A 19,661-nucleotide genomic window follows, 5' to 3' on the forward strand; every position below is an offset into this window, starting at 1 on the left:
AGGAAGAATTTATATCAATAGTAGCCCGAAATTTGAGACCCGAAATACGACAGGACCTCCTTTATGTCCCTATTCGTTCCTTAGCTCATTTGCGAAAGCTCGTGCAAATGCGCGAAAACTTTTTTAGTGATGAGTATGTACGTAGAACGCTATCTCATCGTACTCAAAATTTAAATTTCCCACCACGAAAGCAAGTAGCTGAGCTGAAAGATCAACTTCCTGAAGAAATCGAATGCGAAAATGAGGTTAACGCCTTACATAAACCCGAGATTAAACTTATGTGTTGGAATTGTGATAAATCAGGTCACACTTGGCAGGACTGTCTAGAAGAAAGGACGATTTTTTGCTATGGGTGTGGCGCTAAAAATATTTATAAGCCCCAATGTACGAAATGTCTAGCCCGTAGTCAAAATCAAACCTTGCCAAAAAACTTCAAGCAAATGGGTCCTCCCAGGGATCAAATTTAAAGGAACAACTGATTTCCGAACATTGTAATTTAAGCCCGGACTTACCCGTTAACCCTGACTTGTCCAATCCACTAAATAACATAACTGTTCTTAAGAGACCAATTTCTTCTATTGAAATACCCAATGAAAACGTATCCCATATAATTTATCCCAAAATGCCTTATCATAAGCGCTGGGAAATATATAAACAAAAACGTGATGAAATTTTTAACATGAATGTAATTTCGCAAATTAAATCTCCCAAAAGATCCACAACCCGATTGCGAAGATATTTCCGTTTAAGAAAAATCTGTGGAAAAATTCAAATTTCCACGATTGTATCTAACCCGCAGGACAAGCGATTTTATGCAAAAGTATCCTTTTTAGATTTCGAAGAATTTGGACTTTTGGATACTGGAGCAAATATCAGCTGCATTGGTAGCGAACTTGCTCAGTTTCAATTCTCGAAACTCCCAAATTTTCAGCCTATTAAATCCTTTGTTAAGACCGCAGATGGAAAATCTCAAAATGTTTTAGGCTGGATAAATGTCTCTATATCATTTAATGGCAAAAGAAAGGATATGAAATTGTTCATAATACCGTCAATATCACACAGGTTAATCCTTGGGATTGACTTTTGGAAAAGTTTTGACCTTTTAGGACATATAAACGGTCCGCAGGATATTATCTCCTTTAAAAATAATATTCCCTGTAAACCCGATATTTCCGAAATTAGTCCTTCTGACATAGACAAAGACGAAACCCTTCAAATAAAACTGTCCTGTGACCAATTGAGACAGTTAGATGCAATTATATCTCTTTTCCCTAGTTTTGAAAAGCAAGGTCTTGGCAGAACCACTTTAATAACTCATACTATTGATGTCGGCGATGCCAAGCCAATAAAACAGAGATTTTACCCGGTTTCGCCTGCGGTGGAAAAATTGATGTTTTCGGAAATAGACCGCATGCTCGAACTTGGAGTTATAGAGCTCTCTTCTTCACCATGGAGTTCCCCAATGAGGCTCGTGGTGAAACCTAACAAAGTTAGGTTATGTTTGGACGCACGGAAACTGAATTCTGTCACAAAGAAGGATGCTTACCCGTTGCCAAACATAGAGGGAATCTTCTCGAGACTTCCTAAAGCAAATGTCATTTCCAAATTGGACCTTAAAGATGCTTTCTGGCAAATAGGTCTGGATGAGTCATCCAAACAATTGACGGCATTCACAGTCCCGGGTAGACCACTCTATCAATTTGTGGTTATGCCTTTCGGACTGTGCAATGCACCACAGACAATGTGTCGATTGATGGATGAGCTCATACCGCCAGATCTACGGCATACGGTCTTTGGATATTTGGACGACATGGTTATAGTCTCGGAAGACTTCAACACACATATTGGTGTCCTAATGAGAATTGCCACACAATTTCGAAATGCGAACCTTACCCTTAATATATCCAAGAGTAAGTTTTGTGTAACCAGAACCAACTACCTCGGGTATATTATTGGTAATGGTGGAATTTCAACAGACCCCGAAAAGGTGTCGGCAATAAAAAACTGGCCTGTACCCAAAAATTTGAAGCAGGTACGCGGTTTTTTAGGTATCTGTGGATGGTACCGTCGGTTTATCCACAATTTTGCAGACGAGACGTTCCCAATCACCGAGGTTGTATCCACCAAACGAAAATTCAAATGGACGGAAGAAGCACAGCACGCATTTGAACGGGTAAAATCGCTCTTAACATCCGCTCCAGTGTTAAACAATCCAGATTTTTCCAGAAAATTTTATTTACACTGTGACGCGAGCGATTATGGTATAGGTGCTGTGCTGGTACAACTCGATAATGAGGGACACGAGAAGCCCATAGCATTTATGAGCAAGAAACTTAACACCTCGCAACGTAACTATAGCGTTACAGAACGAGAGTGTCTAGCTGCTCTAGAGGCAATACAAAAATTTAGATGCTATTTGGAGCTTCAAGAGTTTGAAGTGGTAACCGACCATTCCAGCTTATTGTGGCTCATGCGACAACCCAACCTGAATGGACGACTCGCTAGATGGGTCTTCAAGTTGCAACCATACCGCTTTACTATAAGCCACAGAAAGGGCAAAGATCACATTGTCCCTGATGCCCTCTCAAGAATTCCAAGTTATGACATATCATCTCTTGAAATAGCGGAGCCCGGAGTAGATTTGGAATCACAATTTTTTGATAGTGATGACGATTATAGTAAGTTGAAGATACAAATTTTAAAGGATCCCAATAAATTTCCCGACATTAAAATTGTAGATAGATATGTTTATTATCGCACTGACCACTACAATGGTTCAGAGGAACAAGAGCAGAATTGTTGGAAATTGTGGATTCCTTCTAGGCTAAGAAGTGATACCATTGCTAAGGCCCATGACAACCCTGTTGCTGCCCATGGAGGAATGGCCAAAACGTTAGATTTGTTGAGAAGAACATTTTTCTGGCCAGGTATGGTAAAGGATGTGCGTGATTACGTGCGAAATTGTGAGGTCTGTAAGACCACAAAGGCGCCAAACGTCATCTTGAAACCACCTATGGGAAATATGGCAGAATCAGTACGACCGTTTCAAAGACTTTACGTGGATATCCTTGGACCATATCCGAGAAGTAAAAATGGACATATTGGCCTACTTATAGTCCTCGATCATCTGTCCAAGTTCCACTGGCTCTGTCCATTACGTAAATTCACCGCCTCTCCAATTAAGGCATTTCTACTTGAACATGTTTTCCATGTCTATGGAGTTCCTGAAGTTTTGGTGAGTGACAACGGAAGTCAATTCCGATCAAATGAACTCAATGCCTTCCTCACAGAACTAGGTATAAAACACGTTTATACGGCTCTGTATAGTCCCCAATCCAATGCGTCCGAAAGGGTGAATCGCTCCCTCCTCGCTGGGATTCGCGCTTACCTAAAGAGCGATCATAAACACTGGGACCAACACCTGTCTTCAATAAGTTGCGCCCTTCGCAATGCAGTTCACCAAACCATAAATTGCTCCCCATACCGTGCTCTCTTTGGCTTCGATATGATTACGCATGGTTCTGCCTATAACTTATTGCGAAAACTAAACCTTCTAGACGAACCTAGCGCGAGATTGTCCAAAGAAGACAGTCTTCATGTTATGAGAACAGATATAAGGCAACATATTAAAACAGCCTACGAACGAAATCAACACGCCTATAATCTCAGGACCAGGGTAAAATCATTTAATATTGGCCAAGAAGTTTTCTATAGAAACTTTGCTCAAAGTAGTGCCTCAAAATCTTTCAATGCCAAGTTATCCCCCTTGTTTTTGAAAGCAAAAGTAAAGGAGAGGCTAGGAAACAATTATTACCTCTTGGAAGATTTAAATGGCAAGCAAATTGGCACTTACCATGGAAAAGACATCCGATATTAGTGTCCTGTTTCCATCTAATTCTACATAGCAACGCTCTTAGAATTATCCGGTTTGTATTGGCCACTGTCATAAGAATACACAAAGCACCAACCAAAATTTCATTACAACCATTTGCTAGTATATATTTAAAATAGGCTTTTTACAGGAGACCAAATAATTTAAATCTTTAGAATCCGGTTAAATGTCCACAGTGGTCTCAATCAACAAATCGCTCCTTCAACTCCCATACTTTATGGTACATCTGAGGGTATCCCATTCAACATTCTCCATTGGCTTCCACATTAGAGTAAGCTAATTAAAATCACACAATAACTCGAACATTAAAGTTGGCATGAAGATATATATGGGCAGAATTATTTTCTGTCGTAATTTATTTTCTATATATAACTCTTATTAAGGAGATTTGAAATGTTGATTATCAAGTCACTTGTTTAATTTTTTGGGGTTTGTTTTGATTACACATTCTCCCAGGGCAAAAAGACGGAACTTGAAAAACTTATTGGCTCGCCCGTGTTGCATTTGCGTTTTGTGGTTGTACTGTACACACAGAGTGTGGAGATCGCAAGACCCAAATTAATAAAACAAACTTTAATATTTTCTATTAACTAAAAAAATGATTTTTTTCTGAAAATGTACTTAATATATTTATTCATCTACTTATTATATATAATTCTATGTATATAAAGTATATTCATAAAAATCATTACAAATTCTACGTCTTACGCTGTGCTAGTTATCGATTAGTTAAACGCCTCCATGTTATTTGACAATTTGACTATCCGCAAATTTCTTCTTCCACCTTAGGTATGCTGTGAAGCAAAACTATAAAGATCTTCCTTTTTTTGTGCAAACCTCAAAGAGGTAACATTCTAAAAAAAATTGAGATCCTAATTCTTAAAAAATCAGTTCAATCTTAAAATATAGCGAGTTTTTTTAAAGAAATACTAAACAATTATATTCAAAATATTACATTTAATGTCATATTGGGAAGGTAAGCATTTTTTTTAAAATAGGTAAAGTGCCTTAAATAATAGTACACTACTCCATAGTGAATTGGCCCATGCCGTTGTGTTTTTTCTTACCAAGAACCTGGAAAAGGCTGTATATATCCTGCTCAACAAATTATTCTAAAGGATTTTTTCAAAAGCAACAAAAAAAGTGTCAGACCTTACAGTTTTCTACCCATGCATTAGAGGTTAGAATGCAGTCTACACGATTTCCACCACAAACATCTTGGGAAGAATAACTCTCCACAACACCGGATTCATTCATTCAATTCATTAAAATCCAATGAAAAATTACTCCCCTACCATCCTTGAAACATACCTTCAATCTACCGTATTGAAATTGAAGAAACCCTGCAATCACCTGCCCGAAAATATCGGCCATGCATAACGTCGAAACAATCACATTGGTTGAGATTCCAAACCAAACAATTTACAATAACCAACATTCATTACAAGTGATTTATAACCTAGAGCATTCAAAGTGTCACCTTGAACCACATCTCTAAATCTGACCTCATCAATACCCACAAAAATTGAACCAGCAACCCGTGCAAACATTTCGCCTTTCCGAAGAATAAATTAAAAATCAATCTTATAATTAAGTATACATATATTTAAAGATATATACGTTGTAGTGCGCTCTATATATTATAATTCAAAACCTATATATTGAAATCTATATAACTTATATATTTATTGCAATAATCTCAAAAAAAAAATACTAGTTAAAAAATTTTATAATATATATAGCGCCTAAAACAATATATACCACCCTACTATACGACATCATACTCATACCCACTTTTTACACCTACGGTATGTTCAAATGCAAGAATTTAAATCATTCATAAATTCCATTAAGCACCCACCATCAACGATGCATCGACTGGAGGCCTTCATCGACAGCGGAGTTCGGGGGTAAGTTTCTTTTAGTTGTTTTTTGTTTTGTTTTTTTTTCTATTGTCTAGCATACCCATTCATAAATACTTACATTGAACAGACGTGGTTGTAATGAAAAAAGAGAGATCAATAATTTAAAACTGTTATACAAAGATCACACGGAGAAATGTTGTTGTTTTTGTATGATCTCTTTTTCTTATTTTTTTGCTTATCCGTAGTATCTCAATGGTAAAGATTCCATAAATTGTTCTTTCCTCAAATCCCAGAAACATTAACCCATGAGGGTAATATAATTTTTTTATTGTTGTTTACTGAATTTTTACCTTCTATATGCATATATTGAAATTGAGTAATAGTATGTATATTTAGTTATTGGGCAAAGAAATTAATTTCTTATAGTTTATATTTCCTAAGAAATGCTTGTTAATATTTTTGATTAGATAAGTCTATACAATTTAATAATTATGTTAGTGCATATCATCAAATGAATTTCCATATTTTATCATTGATCATAATTATAATAAACAATAATGATCTAAAAACAAATTTTGAATTGCACTCAGAATGAGTTGGTAAACATATTTTTGACGTTTCTTGTAGTGCGGTAGGGCCATAATTTGTGATGGTATTAAGGGGTCCTAAAATAAAACATGAAGGCAGATAGGACAATAGGTTGGAGAGGGTAATGACGCCGAGGTTCCCCACAAGATCGAAGGGACCATATATATTTGCTGAATATGTCGAACAACAACATTAAATTTCATATATATACTATAAGGGGTATTTTGTTTATAACCATTTTTCTTTGACCATTTTTTTCTAGATTTTAGTAAAAATAAATAGGGAGTCTAAAATAATATTTTTGTAATGCAGACATGGACTGAGTTGAGAAGGACCGAACCCCCCATTATCCGACTGCAGCTAGTATATACATGGCTCCCGTAGTCCTTACTCCTCTCAGTTTCCAAGATGTCTCTGAATATAATAAAAAATTGCATCTGCAACTAAAACGGTTGTGTACATTACACAATTTGGGTGGTCATCGGATAATATTTAGCGGTAGGTAAAAGAGACCATTTCTTTTGTGTTGAAAAATTCAAAATTTTTCATTAAACCGCGAATATTTTAAATCCCGGCGAAATCACGAAGCCATGACAAGGTTACTTCTGACCTATACATTGATGTTAACATCCAACAAATCGGATATATAGCAAAATATGTGCGATATATATGTCTATCAAAGAAGATATGCTCGAAAGATCTCTTATATGTTCGACAGTTCTCATTAATTCAGAATGGCCTCTTGGCAGGAAACAAAAAACGTCTAAAAAATCGCATGAAAATATCTCTTTAAAGATGAAAATATTGATTTTGTAACATTTTCTCATATTTTTTCAATTTTGTCATATTTTTGGCATATTTTCATTTTGAATTAAACATTTGGTAATATTTCTACAGCTAACAAAACTAAGTAGTTAGGATATAAGGATATCATATACAGATCGCATTTATGGACCGATCTTTAGGAAATTTTGCATGGGTATAAGATGAGGGTCAGAATAGAAGCCTACTCTTTTTGGAGATGATCGCAATATGTTTAGGGGTTGAAATGGTCCAAAAAAACTGCAAAATTGTCAGCAGGTCGTAATTATCGCCCGATCCTCACGCACATTTGAATGGGGGTTACCGGACATTGCAAAAGCCAAGCAGTTTTGGATGGCCATCCAAAAATATTCAATGTGCGAAATAGTTTGCCAACTTTTGTAGACAAAATACGAAAATGTTTATTCCAGTGACTCTTTGGAGAATTCACAAATACAGGAAAGACGCACTTCTGACTATTTCGTTAACGCTGATTTCGTGGAAGAATATAGTCAAATGTCTGTATCTCATATAGATGCGTTTCAGTCAAAAACCAATAATAAATGTTAATCTTTTGCCACTTCTGAGAGATTATAGGTCTTTGGGAAATATTGGTTCCAGATCTAGGAAGACCATTTACGTGCAACATCTACCAATAAATTGGAAATGAGCAAATTCGTTTAAGTTGTTATTATTCGAAAATTATAGAACGAAACATTATGGTTTTCTTTTATTATTTGTCACAATATCTTCTGGAATCCTTTTGAGTATCTCGCCCATATAAACTATATCGTTTATTATAGTGTTGTAGGGTATTCAACGGTCGGCCCCGCTCGACTGTAGCCTTTGCTTACTTGTTTTAAAAATGAGAAAAGTATAATTTTGAATGAGTCTGACAGGAAGCGGGCATAGCCTCAGGGATGTATTTCTGTAGTTTTACGAAGCTCTTCTACCTCCTTATACACTTTGGGCATTTCTGTATCGGAAATTTGTTCGTTTTTTTTTAATTTGGTTGTTAATGTTCTATCTGTCTGCACAAGAAACACATGCTCTGTTCCAGAACCTTTAATTATCTACTAGTTTTGTATTATTTTTTTTTTTTTTTATATCATAGAGGAAATCGTAGTAAAAACGTTTACATTCTTGCAGTTCAGTAACATATTTTGCGATCTAAAAATATGAAAAAACAATTCGCGCTTTTCAACTTGTTTTAAAATGAGAGAATTTTATTTGGCTTTTGTTTAAAATTCTATTATTTTAGGCTGTCCTTTTTTAGCGGAATTTCGGACCGAACTTGGTTCTCTGAGCTATCAAAACGTTTACCGCTCAGCGAATCAAATATCGGACCTCCGTCACGTCAAATCAATTAATTGTTATGTTTTTATATTATCCCATAATGTTTTCGAGTAAATATGGGTCGACCTCTGAATACCCTCCACCATTTGGAAATTCTCAAAAAAAGTAAATAAATAAATTATGAAATAAAAAATTGAACCCTTTAAAGACTCTGTTAAAATCTTAAAAATACCGAATATATGGAGTTGCTGTTATTTTGGTTCACAGGCTGTATTACCCATTACGAAGTACAAATACGAAATTTGAAATAATCTAGGAGGATAATGTAGCTAATCTCGTCTAAATGCCGAATATGGGGATGTACCTATAGTTAGGGGCTATACGATGTTATGGACCTGTTTGGGAACTTCAAATACGAAATTTGAAATAGTCACAAGCTATGGTGAACTTCATAAAAATGCCGAATATAGGGAGGTACCGACACATGGGGCTATACGATGACTTGGACTTGCATATGCAACATTCTGTCATAGACTGTAGTACCCATTAGGGATTTCAAATACGAAATTTGAAACAATTCCGGATATACCGAATATAGGGAGGTATCTTTAAATGGGAGCTACACAAAGATGTGGACCCGCGTAGCCATTTTTCCGTCACACACTGTATTACCCATTACGAAATAAAATTACGAAATTTGGAGCGATTCCGGTGAATAAATTCCGAATTTAGGGAGGGAATATATATTTTAGACACCCCTATATAACTGTATATGGGGGTGTCTAAAATGTATATTTCGAGGTGTTACAAAGGGAATGACAAACTTAACCCTCCATACTATGGTGGAGGGTATAAACAATTCTTTACCCCTTGAAATGATTGTTTAAAGTTCCTTGGTTATGTAGAATAAATTCGCTTAGTTATGGTATTTTTAATCGAGGTCAATGAGCTCGTTTTGGAAATTAATTCAACTACAACATACCGTTATTTTTTCATTTAAAAAAAGTTTTTCAATTAATTCCAACAAATTTTTTTCACTGTTCTTTATCTTATGAGATGAGATATTTAACTGAAGATGAGTTACATCGAGTTTTGGTTACAAAGCAATGTCTGTTACATTGACTGACCTGTTTGTTGTTCAATATGAACTGCATATGACACATTGACGAGCAATAGTATGTGGTCGTGATGGTGTGATTATATATAAACACATGTATTAATGTATAAATTAATTTCATATTTTACAACAACAATTTTGCATTGTGACTCATATTTAAAACTAAAAGCCCTTCTTGCACTTTTGCGTAACACAGTGTGTGGCATAGTTTTATTTTTATTTGGTCACGAGCATTCAACAAACATGTGCTTCATACAACTGGCTGGCACTTGCAAGAATCTGCCAACAACATACGTGGACCAATCATTGTCGGACACACATCACACAAGGTGTCGTTTCAAACAATTTGATAATTTGAAATTGGTAGTCGGTGAGAGTGATGCAACATTAATCGAAACTAAATAATCTTTTTTTATTTAGAGGATTTTTTGTGAGACTTCGTCTAACTGTTCGCCGACTGTTGAGACACAATTTTAAAGTTCTCCCAGTGATAGAAGACATTCAACGAAGGCTAACGTGAGTTTCCTATATTCAGAGTGTAGCAGCCGCATGTAAAAGCATTTATTTTATTGTTATTATTGACGCTCACTGTATTAAATAGTTACTCATTCGTTTTTGACACTGTCAGAATTCTGTTAAAATTATTATGCCTTCCACCATAGTATGGAGTTTAAGTTTGTCATTGCGTTTGTAACACCTCGAAATATACATTTTAGACCCCACAAAGTATATATATTAATATTGATCAGCATAAAATTCTATGTCGATTTAGCGATGTCCTTCGTCAGCCCGTCTGTGGAAATCACTCTAACTTCCGAACGAAATGAATTAGAGAGATACAATTTTACTCAAATGTATATAATGTCTGCAGGGCTTTTGGTATTGAAAATGGGTCATATAGGTCCACGTTTTGGTATAGCCCCCATATAACTGTACTTCCCGATATTCGGTATTTTGATGATCAAATTTGTTTCAAATTTGGTATTTGAAGTTCGTAATGGATACTGCAGCCTAAGGCAGAAAATTGTGCAGGTCCACATTTTGGTATATATTGATGATTTTAGCTACATTATTCACCGAATTATTTTTCAAGTTTCGCCTTTGAATATTTTAATGGCGTATGACAAAAAGTGCATAGGGCAGGTCCACGTCGTCGTTTAGACGGCTACATTTGGCGTTTTTAAGATTTTAAGAAAATTTTTAATCGATTTTTATTTTTTTTTTTGAAAATTGCCAAATCGGCCCCGCCGATCTTACAGCTTTTTTACTCAAATGAGTTTTCGTTTAATCTCAAACTCTTACTTACTTTTATTAATCACTCACTTAACCATAAGAAATAACAATGTAATATTCAAATTCATTCCTGTAAAACTGGCGAGGAAAAAAGATCAATAAAATGAAGCGGCTAATTTGTTGTTGTTGTTCTCTCTGTTTCGGAACGAACCTTAAAAGCGTTAACCAATTAAGACAATAATCATTCATTTAGGATTTTCTTTAAGATTTATAATTTGTTTTGTTATACAAAGGATTATTATCCAGCTTGAACGTTTATCGTTTGACAAGGGTTTAATTCGAAATATATCAAAAATGGTTATAATTCATATTTTTGAAAAGGGTATGTAATAATTTCCCGCGAGGATAAGTTATCCCCTTCTAAGGCCGAGCGCAGTTTTTCCATACATGGAACATCTTTAAAAAGTTTTCACATTGACATATTTTTCAGCATTTCTGTAAATGGAAAATCCCTGTCTATACTAGGGTTTTTGATTAGCTGTTCTCTTAAAAACGCACAATTACAACGCACACAAATAACTTACCGCACAAAAACATCATGAAACGTGTTTCACAAAAATCAGTCGGTTAAAATATCACTTTGGCGCCGCCCAGATCTGGACAAAACCAACATGTCCAGATCTGGGCGTTCTCAATTTGTCACCTGTCACCTTCGCTCTATAAGATCTGAACTGATAGAAGTGAAGTCGAACCCACCATATTCAAACTATATATATAGGTTTTAAGGAATTAATTTTAGTTTCTCGCCTTTGTGGGTTTATGGTATGCCTGAAATAAACTTTCTTTAAGCTTTTACGTTTTAGGCAGCAAAAGCATGTGGTCAGAGGGGCTATGAGAATACTTACTTTCTTCTGTGGAAACACCCCAAGGTCTTGTTAAAGTAGTATTTTTGGTCCATTTAAAAATGTCTATGGTTTTCTATAAGAAAACCTATTACTTCTCTAGAAGAAATCCTATTGGTTTTGTAGAAGAAGGTCTACATTTTATTATATGACTATATATATATATATATATATATATATATATATATATATATATTAATAGAAATGATTTTATAGAACGCCTGTAGGTCTATTGAAGATTTATAGGGAGAATATATGCCATCTTCTAAAAGGCCGGCCGGTCTTCTTATATATATATATATATATATATATATATATATATATATATATTAATAGAAATGATTTTATAGAACGCCTGTAGGTCTATTGAAGATTTATAGGGAGAATATATGCCATCTTCTAAAAGGCCGGCCGGTCTTCTTATAAAGAATAAAATAAATAATACCTACTCATAAAAGTCGAAAGATTTATAGGTAGACTAATAGTATAGTATAGTCATCTTGCAGAAGAACAACAGGCCATTTTACAGAAGTCGTAGGTCTTCTTGTACAAGACCAATTGCTTTTCCCTCAATTGGTCTTACAAGAAAAAATGAAAACAAATAGGTTCTTTTATGGAACCATGGGGACAATAGATCTGTAAAACAATAAACTTTAAGTCAAATGCAATTCAGTATCAATGTAATTTTAGGTTCGATTAAGTCGGGTAAATTCGGCTTATATCACCGAAGTCTTCTCAGGAATATTGGTATATGTAACAGTTTCGATGTTTCTCTGTTGACATGATCTTGAAGTCTTTGGGTTTGATGCTTATTTCTACCGTGTTAGTTGTCATTTTAAGGCCGCGGTGCAAGAGTGGTACGTTTTTTTTTCGTTCGCTGAATACGTTGTTGAGACTTATTTTGACTTTTCGGTGAATCTAGGCAAAAGTCGACCTACCTATCCCTACTTCTGGCCGTCCGTCTGTCTGTGGAAATCACGATACAGAACAATTTGTATTGTGTTTAGGATGGTTGGTTTTGAAAATGAGATATGTCGGTCCACGTTTTGGTATAATCCCCATATAACGGTACCTTCCAATATTCGGTATTTTGATGATTTTTGCCACATTTGTTCACGGATTTGTCTGAAAATTGGTATTTGTAGTTCGCAATGGGTTCTAGCTCCGGTGGCGAGACATTGCTTGAAAAGGTCCACGATTTCGTATAGTCCCCATATAACGGTACCTTCCGATATTCGGTATTTTGCCACATTTTTTTGTGTATAGGTCCAGGCTTTGGTATAGCCCCCCTATAATGGTACCTCCCGATATTCGGTATTTGAGTGATTTTTGCCACATTTTCCCATGAATATGTCTAAAAATTGGTATTTGTGGATTAAAATAGGTTCTAATGTTTCCTTTACTCTAAGGTGGAGGGTATTAAAAGTTCGGCCCGGCTTACCTGAACTTAATGATTTTTTACTTGTTATTTTCTTAAGTTTTAAATAAATACAAATTTGCGAGCAAAAAAGCATGATAACTTACCGAGCATCATGTTGTCGAACATTGATGACATCGTCATGTACAATTTCATTGGTACACCTTTGTTGGTTAGATGGCGACCGCCGCTACCCTTAAAACCGCCAATAACTTTTCGTTGCTCGATACGTTTAAAACAAATAATATTTTTACACAAAATAATTTTGGACAATACCGCGATCGTGTTGCAGTTACGGCGATCGCCCAACATAAACTTTTTATTAATGTTTGTACAGTTATTCAAATGAGAATGCCAACGAATCGCGGCAACGTTGCTCTGGCGATGCAAATGGTTTGCGTTTTGGATAGTTTGATGCATTGAATGTTGATGCATAGCAGCACCACACCGGTAAATGTTCGCGGTTGAGTTGTTTGGCAACAAATGTCGTCGAACGTGTTGAGACACTGCTGTTGCTGAGGTAGAAACGGTTACAGTTGTGGCTGATACTGGCATACAATAAAATGTGCTGTCAGCCAACATAATACAAGAAGTGGCACGTGTGACGCTTAAAGCGAAACTCTCCTGTTTACGTCGCGTTACACACACTCACACAAAACAAATGCACGTGATTGTATTTTCTTTGATAAGGAAATTTAATGGGGTGCCTCAAAGTATGCTTCACCAAAAACAATACCGAGTGCAGTATTCAAAAAAGAGACAATTGTTAATTAGTAATTGTTAATTAATCTTCACTTCACTCCACTTGGCTTCTGAATTCTTCTGGAATTTTTATTTTATTTTCAGGACTTGACAACCGACCAAGAACAAAGAAAACTAATTACAAACGTTCAACGAACAGAAAATCTTTGTAGGGTTCTTCACGAGCACTGAAAGCCATTTAGGATATTTGTGATATTACAACAAAAACACGAAATTTCATCAAGTGATTCAATTTCATCAGCAGCTGGTCACACAATTTTTTTTATTCGTAACTGAATTTTTCACAAATACTCTCGCGCAGGGTTGATTTCATAAAAATTAATTTATTTAATTTTTCTTTAATTTTGTTTGAATGAAATTTTAATATTTTTATTTGCTTGGATTTCTTTTCTATTTTATCTCCCTTATCTTTTTGAGGATTCACAAATAGCTAGATTAACAGATGAATTATCTCTTGAATGCGTGTGGTTTTCAATAGAAGTTTACGTTGAAACTGAGAGCAAATGTTGAACAGAAAATGTTCAAATAAATCGCCGACGAAATGAGCCAATTCGGTTTCTCGGTTGGGAATTGTTCGTTCGTTCGTTTCTTTTTTTTCATTCATTCATATAGCCCAACATACCAAATAAAAATAAAACTACAACACAACTTGAGAATAATATTATTAAAAAGAAATTTCACAACAAATTTTTAACAATACTTTAGAAATGCTTATTTGTACAAAGGTTTCGCAAGTGTGTCTGAAAATTTTTTGAACACACAACCATTTCGTAGTGAGTAGGCATTGCATTTGTACATAAATTTATTTGGTGAAAACAATTTGTTTTGCATTTATTGATTCATTTCAATGTAAAAAAGGTAATTCGCTGTGTTTTGCAAAAATTAATTGGTAATATTTTAAAAATGCCTTATAAATATAAAAAAAGTGTTAGAAGAGAAGCAAAAGAGGTAGTTGAACTTCTTTTTAGTGATAATCAACACAAAAAAATTTTATCATAAGAACGGTCGGAAACTAGTGAAATAAATAGCGACCCAGTTCCTGTGCAATGTGAAAATGAAAGTGAGAGTGAAAATGAAAGCGACGAAGCTCCAACTATGTCTCCAATTGAAAAACTTAATATTCAAGATGAGTTGGCTAAGTGGAGTGTGAAACGTTTAATTTCGAACTCTGCAGTGAATGAACTTTTAACAATAATGAGGAGGATGATACCAAGCCTACCAAAAGATGCTAGATCATTAAAAAAACCCTAGTTATAAAGTTAGCTGCCGGTCATTTATATGCGATTCACCAGCAAGATCCCTAGTTTTGGGTATAAAAAGCCATACAGGTTATAATTCCTGCCACAAGTGCACACAAACTGGGAAATACGTTCAGAAGCGCATGGTTTTCACACAAGAAAATAATGATTCTCGAACAGATGAAAATTTCAGAATACGTCACTGTGCAAATCATCATATAACAAACACCCAAATGGCAATAGAAAAGTTACCAATACACATAGTTCAATCCTTTCCATTAGATTACATGCACGTAGTTTGTCTTGGAGTTGTAAAGTCATTAATGAAGTCTTGGATCCGGAAAAAAAAATTGTTCGTTTTCGCTATCTCCAGCACAAATCGAAGTGTTTGATGATCAACTGCAGACGCTTAAAAGTCAAACTCCGAGGGAATTTTGTAGAGCACCACGAAGTTTAAAGGAATTTGAGCGAGACAAGGCAACAGAATTTCGGCAATTCCTTCTATATACTGGACCTTTTATATTAAAAAGTATATTGGATGAAAATCGTTATACTCATTATATGCAACTAAGCTTGGCTTTGCGCATATTATTAGATGAAAGCAAATGTAAAACATACAATGAGTGCGCACAAGCGTTGCTAACCAATTTTGTAATGAATGTCCCAGTGAATTATTATGAAGCATCTAGCAAGTGATGCTTTATTATATGGATCGCTAGAAAATATAAGCGCCTTTAAGTTTGAAAACAAATTAGGAAAATTAAAACGACTTCTTAAAAAGAAAAACCACGTATCCGTGCAGTTATATAATCGATTGGTTGAACAAAGTATAAACAGTTCACTTTCTGAAGAACATGTAAAAGTGGAAAGAAGTTCAAATACTTTTATTCAGAATGAAAACATATACTTGTCAATTTTTGCGCCTAACAACTATTATAGTGTTGGACAACATGTTTTCAAAGTTTCATCAATTGGAACAACAGGAACGCAGAAAGTGTTTGGATCAAAAGTATTGTTTTTGGAACCATTATTTTTCTATCCACTTATTCCTCTCTCTTGAATATATGGGAGACAACGGATTTATCTTTCTCAGAAACAATAGAGACACACTTTTTACATGAGATAGTTAAAATGGTTTCTTTCTCTCAAAACAGCAAAACTGTATTTCTTCCGCTAATTCACAATGCCTGAAGACTTCACAAAACTATTCTTTAGTCAGAAAAATGTTAACATGGGAGCTCCGCCAATAAATGAAAATTACCATAAACTTATAACAAATTCTGAAGGTAAAAATAATATTTTTTAAACATTTCTCCATAAATATGATAAAATCTTATTTTAGTTTTAGATATAGCTAACCAAGTAATAAGTGCAATTCAGCCTATGTTCATAAGGCTAATAAGCGAAGTGCAAATCTTGCGTAAGGAGTTGCAGGAGCTCAAACCAGAAAGAAAGAAAACCAAAACTTTAGTAATGCCTTCCGTTCCATTCAAGGATATTGAGTCGTTTCTGGAATTTGAAAAAGGTCTCCAAGAAATAAACGAAGCATTTATTTCTCTTGTAAGTTTCATTCTATAATTTGTTCAGGAAATGATTTAGTTCAAAAATACTAACTAAAACAAAAATAATAATATCACTATGCTTTCCCTAATTTCAGGAAAGCGAACTGAAACTTGTTGCCAAGGCACCAAATTTCGTAAGGAATTGCTGGAAAAAAATAATAACAGATGAATTGGGAGAACGACTCTGCTGGAAAGGGACGGATACAAAGAGAAGTGTTCGCAATTTTAGTACAACAAAAGCAATACGAAGTATTTCTATTTAACAATAGTATCTGAAAAAAACGCTTAATTTCTATATTTCATAGATGCAACTTTATCATTGGGCTACACGGAGGACGCATTCATTAAGGACACGCGCACTTTCTTTCAATTCGCTAAAAATCGCATAAAGCTGCGAAACGATTACAAAAACAAAAAATAAAATGTAAATTAAAAAAAAAAAACATAATAATATTATAACTTTCACTAATAATAGATGAACTAATTATCTTAATGTAAAACACAACTGAATTAATAAAAATGGAGTAAATAGTTTTGAAAAATATGTACACTTTTTTATAAATACATAAGCTTACGAAAATATTAGTTTTGTAAGCTTATTCTAAAATTGCACTAGCAAGCTTAATATAATATTACTTTCGTAAGCTTATTCTGCAATTACAAGAATAAGCTTATAAATAAGGGTTCCGTTTCGATTATTCTATAATTGTTAAACAAGCATTTCTCAATATATTCTCAAGATTTTCTCAAGCTTAAGGCTTATGTTTGTAAGCTTGTTAAAATATTATTCTCAAGTCAATTTGGTATGTTGGGAGAGTACACAAATTTCCGTCTGTAGTATTGGCGTTAGGTGTGTGTGTGTGTGTGTGTGCTTGCAAATTTTCGTATCTTTGTTAATTTAGCATGCCTGAGGTAGTCATTCACTTTGAACATTGTTGTTGTTTGCGTTGTATATTGACGTAATTTATTTGCTCATTTGCAAACTAGAGAGTCCAGTAAAAAAGAGAAAGAGAGATATAAACTAAAGTATCTCAAAATTGGTTTACCCTGTGGTAAAAATAAGTAGTTTGGACAATAATCTGTAGAAAAGTTAAAGAGTGATAAATTCGAAAATACTCGGAAAGAAAACGGAAATAGTAGCCTACACGGAATCTTGAAAATACATTATTCACCGGAATTGTTTCAAAATTGCGTATGCAGGTCCACGTCTACGTATAGACTCAAATATAACGGTAAATCCCTATGTTCGTTTTTTAGAATTTAAAAAAAAAGTTTAACGGTTTTTTTATTTTTTTGTTGAAAATTTCGAAATTCGTTCCAAATGGTGTAGGGGATAAAAAGTTCAGCCCGGGCGAACTTAAAGTCCTCTTTTACTTGCATTAAAAAATAAAACCGGTCTGTTTAAAATAACTCTGCAGTTTCTTAAGGAATCTCTAGAATTAATAGCCTGTAAAGCAAACTTATTTTTCTTCTAATTACAAGGCAAATTTAGGTTCAACTAGCTTCTCTAGGCAAATTTAGGTTCAACTAGCTACAACAATAACAAAACGAAATGTCAAAGTAGACAATCAAAAATATCAATCGTTCATTCATAGAATTTTAACAAAGTAAAACATTGTGTTTGAAAATTGGTATTTCACACAAAAGGTATGGTCCATTTTATCCGCTGTGCTCTTTTGATCTCAACAGGTGCATTTCTTCGCTGTTCTAAACAAAATAAGCCAAAATTAGTATATAATTATAATCAGAAAAATCTCTTGTCGGTCCATTTCAAGCCCTGAAGTTTTTTATACTGACACTAACCCTGACTCAACGCAAAATTTCATAAGTTTTGTGTCATAATTGTGACCAGTAGCGTGATTACAAATAAAAATGAACAGACGAACACACATAACTAAATCGACCCAGCTCGTCGAGATAGGTGCTTGAGATTTTCTCCTCTGTGTATGTTTCGCACAGGCTACCGCGAATCAAAGATTTCTAAAACTAATTATTTTTGTAGTAGTCCACACAGCAAACGGTCATACTCCCCATCGGGATTGTGTCCATTTTGGATGTGGACATAATCCCCATATTATTATAGAGGTTGTGACCAAAAATAAACTGGGCATAATCCATATAACTGCAATGTGGATAATGTCCGGGCACCGACACGGTAACTACAAAACCAACGGACGCAATCATTTTTAAGAAAAAAAAAAACAAATTTTCTTTTTGGAAACAATAACAAATTTTTGATAGTAGGGCTAGGTAAAGTAATTTTTTACTCCCAGGCGAAAAAAAGTAAATGGACTGAAATAAAAACTTGATTGTCTGGGTAGCAATTGCTTGTCTACCTTTAACAAAACTTCTTTGAACAACGAGTCGGGAGGGGTTCAATGTTAACTTAGTATAAATTTCTGTTCCAGAACTGCAAGATGTAAACGCTTTAGATGTAGGAATTCACTTATTAAAGAAGAACTCTGTCTAATGTAAAAACACGTAAATTACTGGTACTATCTAATGAATAATATTCAATAACTTTTCTATCTTGAGATTCTTAATTTTTTGACACAAAAATCAAACTAAAATTAAAAGAAAGTCAATATCTTTTATTTATACTTAACTTATTCAATTCAAATTTGATTTTCCATTGGTAAAGTAAAGAATTTTTTTATTTATTTTTTCGTGACATTGTAAGGATTTGAAGATCAAGTTGGCATGGAATAGTACAAAATTGTTGTCAGGAAGTTCACACTAAATGATATTGGTGGTTCACATTAAATAATACACTGCATAAGAACACTACAACATCACCTAACAACCAAATATCCTAGCCTTTATATTAAGCTGCTATCAGACTATAAGGGTTTTGTAAATGTGCTGTTCATTTTATTATTTATGTGTATTTCCGTGTTTTTTTTCTCAAATTTCCATTTTACATAATACTCAAAATGTTTGTTATCACACACTTGGATATGTTTTCTTTTGTTTCCTTTAATTACATTG

At 34.4% G+C, this 19,661-nt stretch overlaps 3 protein-coding genes across 3 annotated transcripts in view; 2 read left to right on the plus strand and 1 right to left on the minus strand.

The window, feature by feature from the left end:
* LOC101888738 (myb-like protein O) overlaps positions 1-14,309 on the minus strand; it is a 53,426-nt gene extending 39,117 nt beyond the window's left edge. The window contains exon 1 of the mRNA XM_059126999.1: positions 13,219-14,309. The gene's annotated coding sequence lies outside the window, so the exon portion shown is untranslated. The remainder of the gene's footprint in view (positions 1-13,218) is intronic.
* Positions 1-19,661, plus strand: part of LOC101892867 (uncharacterized) — a 201,581-nt gene that overhangs the window by 33,737 nt on the left and 148,183 nt on the right. The gene's annotated exons all lie outside the window — the stretch shown is intronic.
* On the plus strand, positions 14,640-17,185 carry LOC131800438 (uncharacterized). Its single transcript, XM_059127003.1, has 5 exons — positions 14,640-14,731; positions 16,266-16,397; positions 16,454-16,671; positions 16,769-16,922; positions 16,979-17,185. Exons 2-5 carry the CDS (start codon positions 16,295-16,297, stop codon positions 17,092-17,094), a joined length of 591 nt encoding a protein of 196 aa, XP_058982986.1. The 5' UTR covers positions 14,640-14,731; positions 16,266-16,294; the 3' UTR covers positions 17,095-17,185.

This window comes from Musca domestica, unplaced genomic scaffold (genome assembly GCF_030504385.1).
Source record: "Musca domestica strain aabys unplaced genomic scaffold, Musca_domestica.polishedcontigs.V.1.1 42, whole genome shotgun sequence".
Classification (NCBI taxonomy): Eukaryota; Metazoa; Arthropoda; class Insecta; order Diptera; family Muscidae; genus Musca; species Musca domestica.

Coding starts and splice junctions, on each gene's coding strand:
- LOC131800438 (XM_059127003.1), top strand. CDS start 16,295: ATGCCTGAAGACTTCACAAAACTATTCTTTAGTCAGAAAAATGTTAAC. Junction 16,398..16,453: donor ACTTATAACAAATTCTGAAG/GTAAAAATAATA, acceptor ATCTTATTTTAG/TTTTAGATATAGCTAACCAA. Junction 16,923..16,978: donor TACAACAAAAGCAATACGAA/GTATTTCTATTT, acceptor TATATTTCATAG/ATGCAACTTTATCATTGGGC.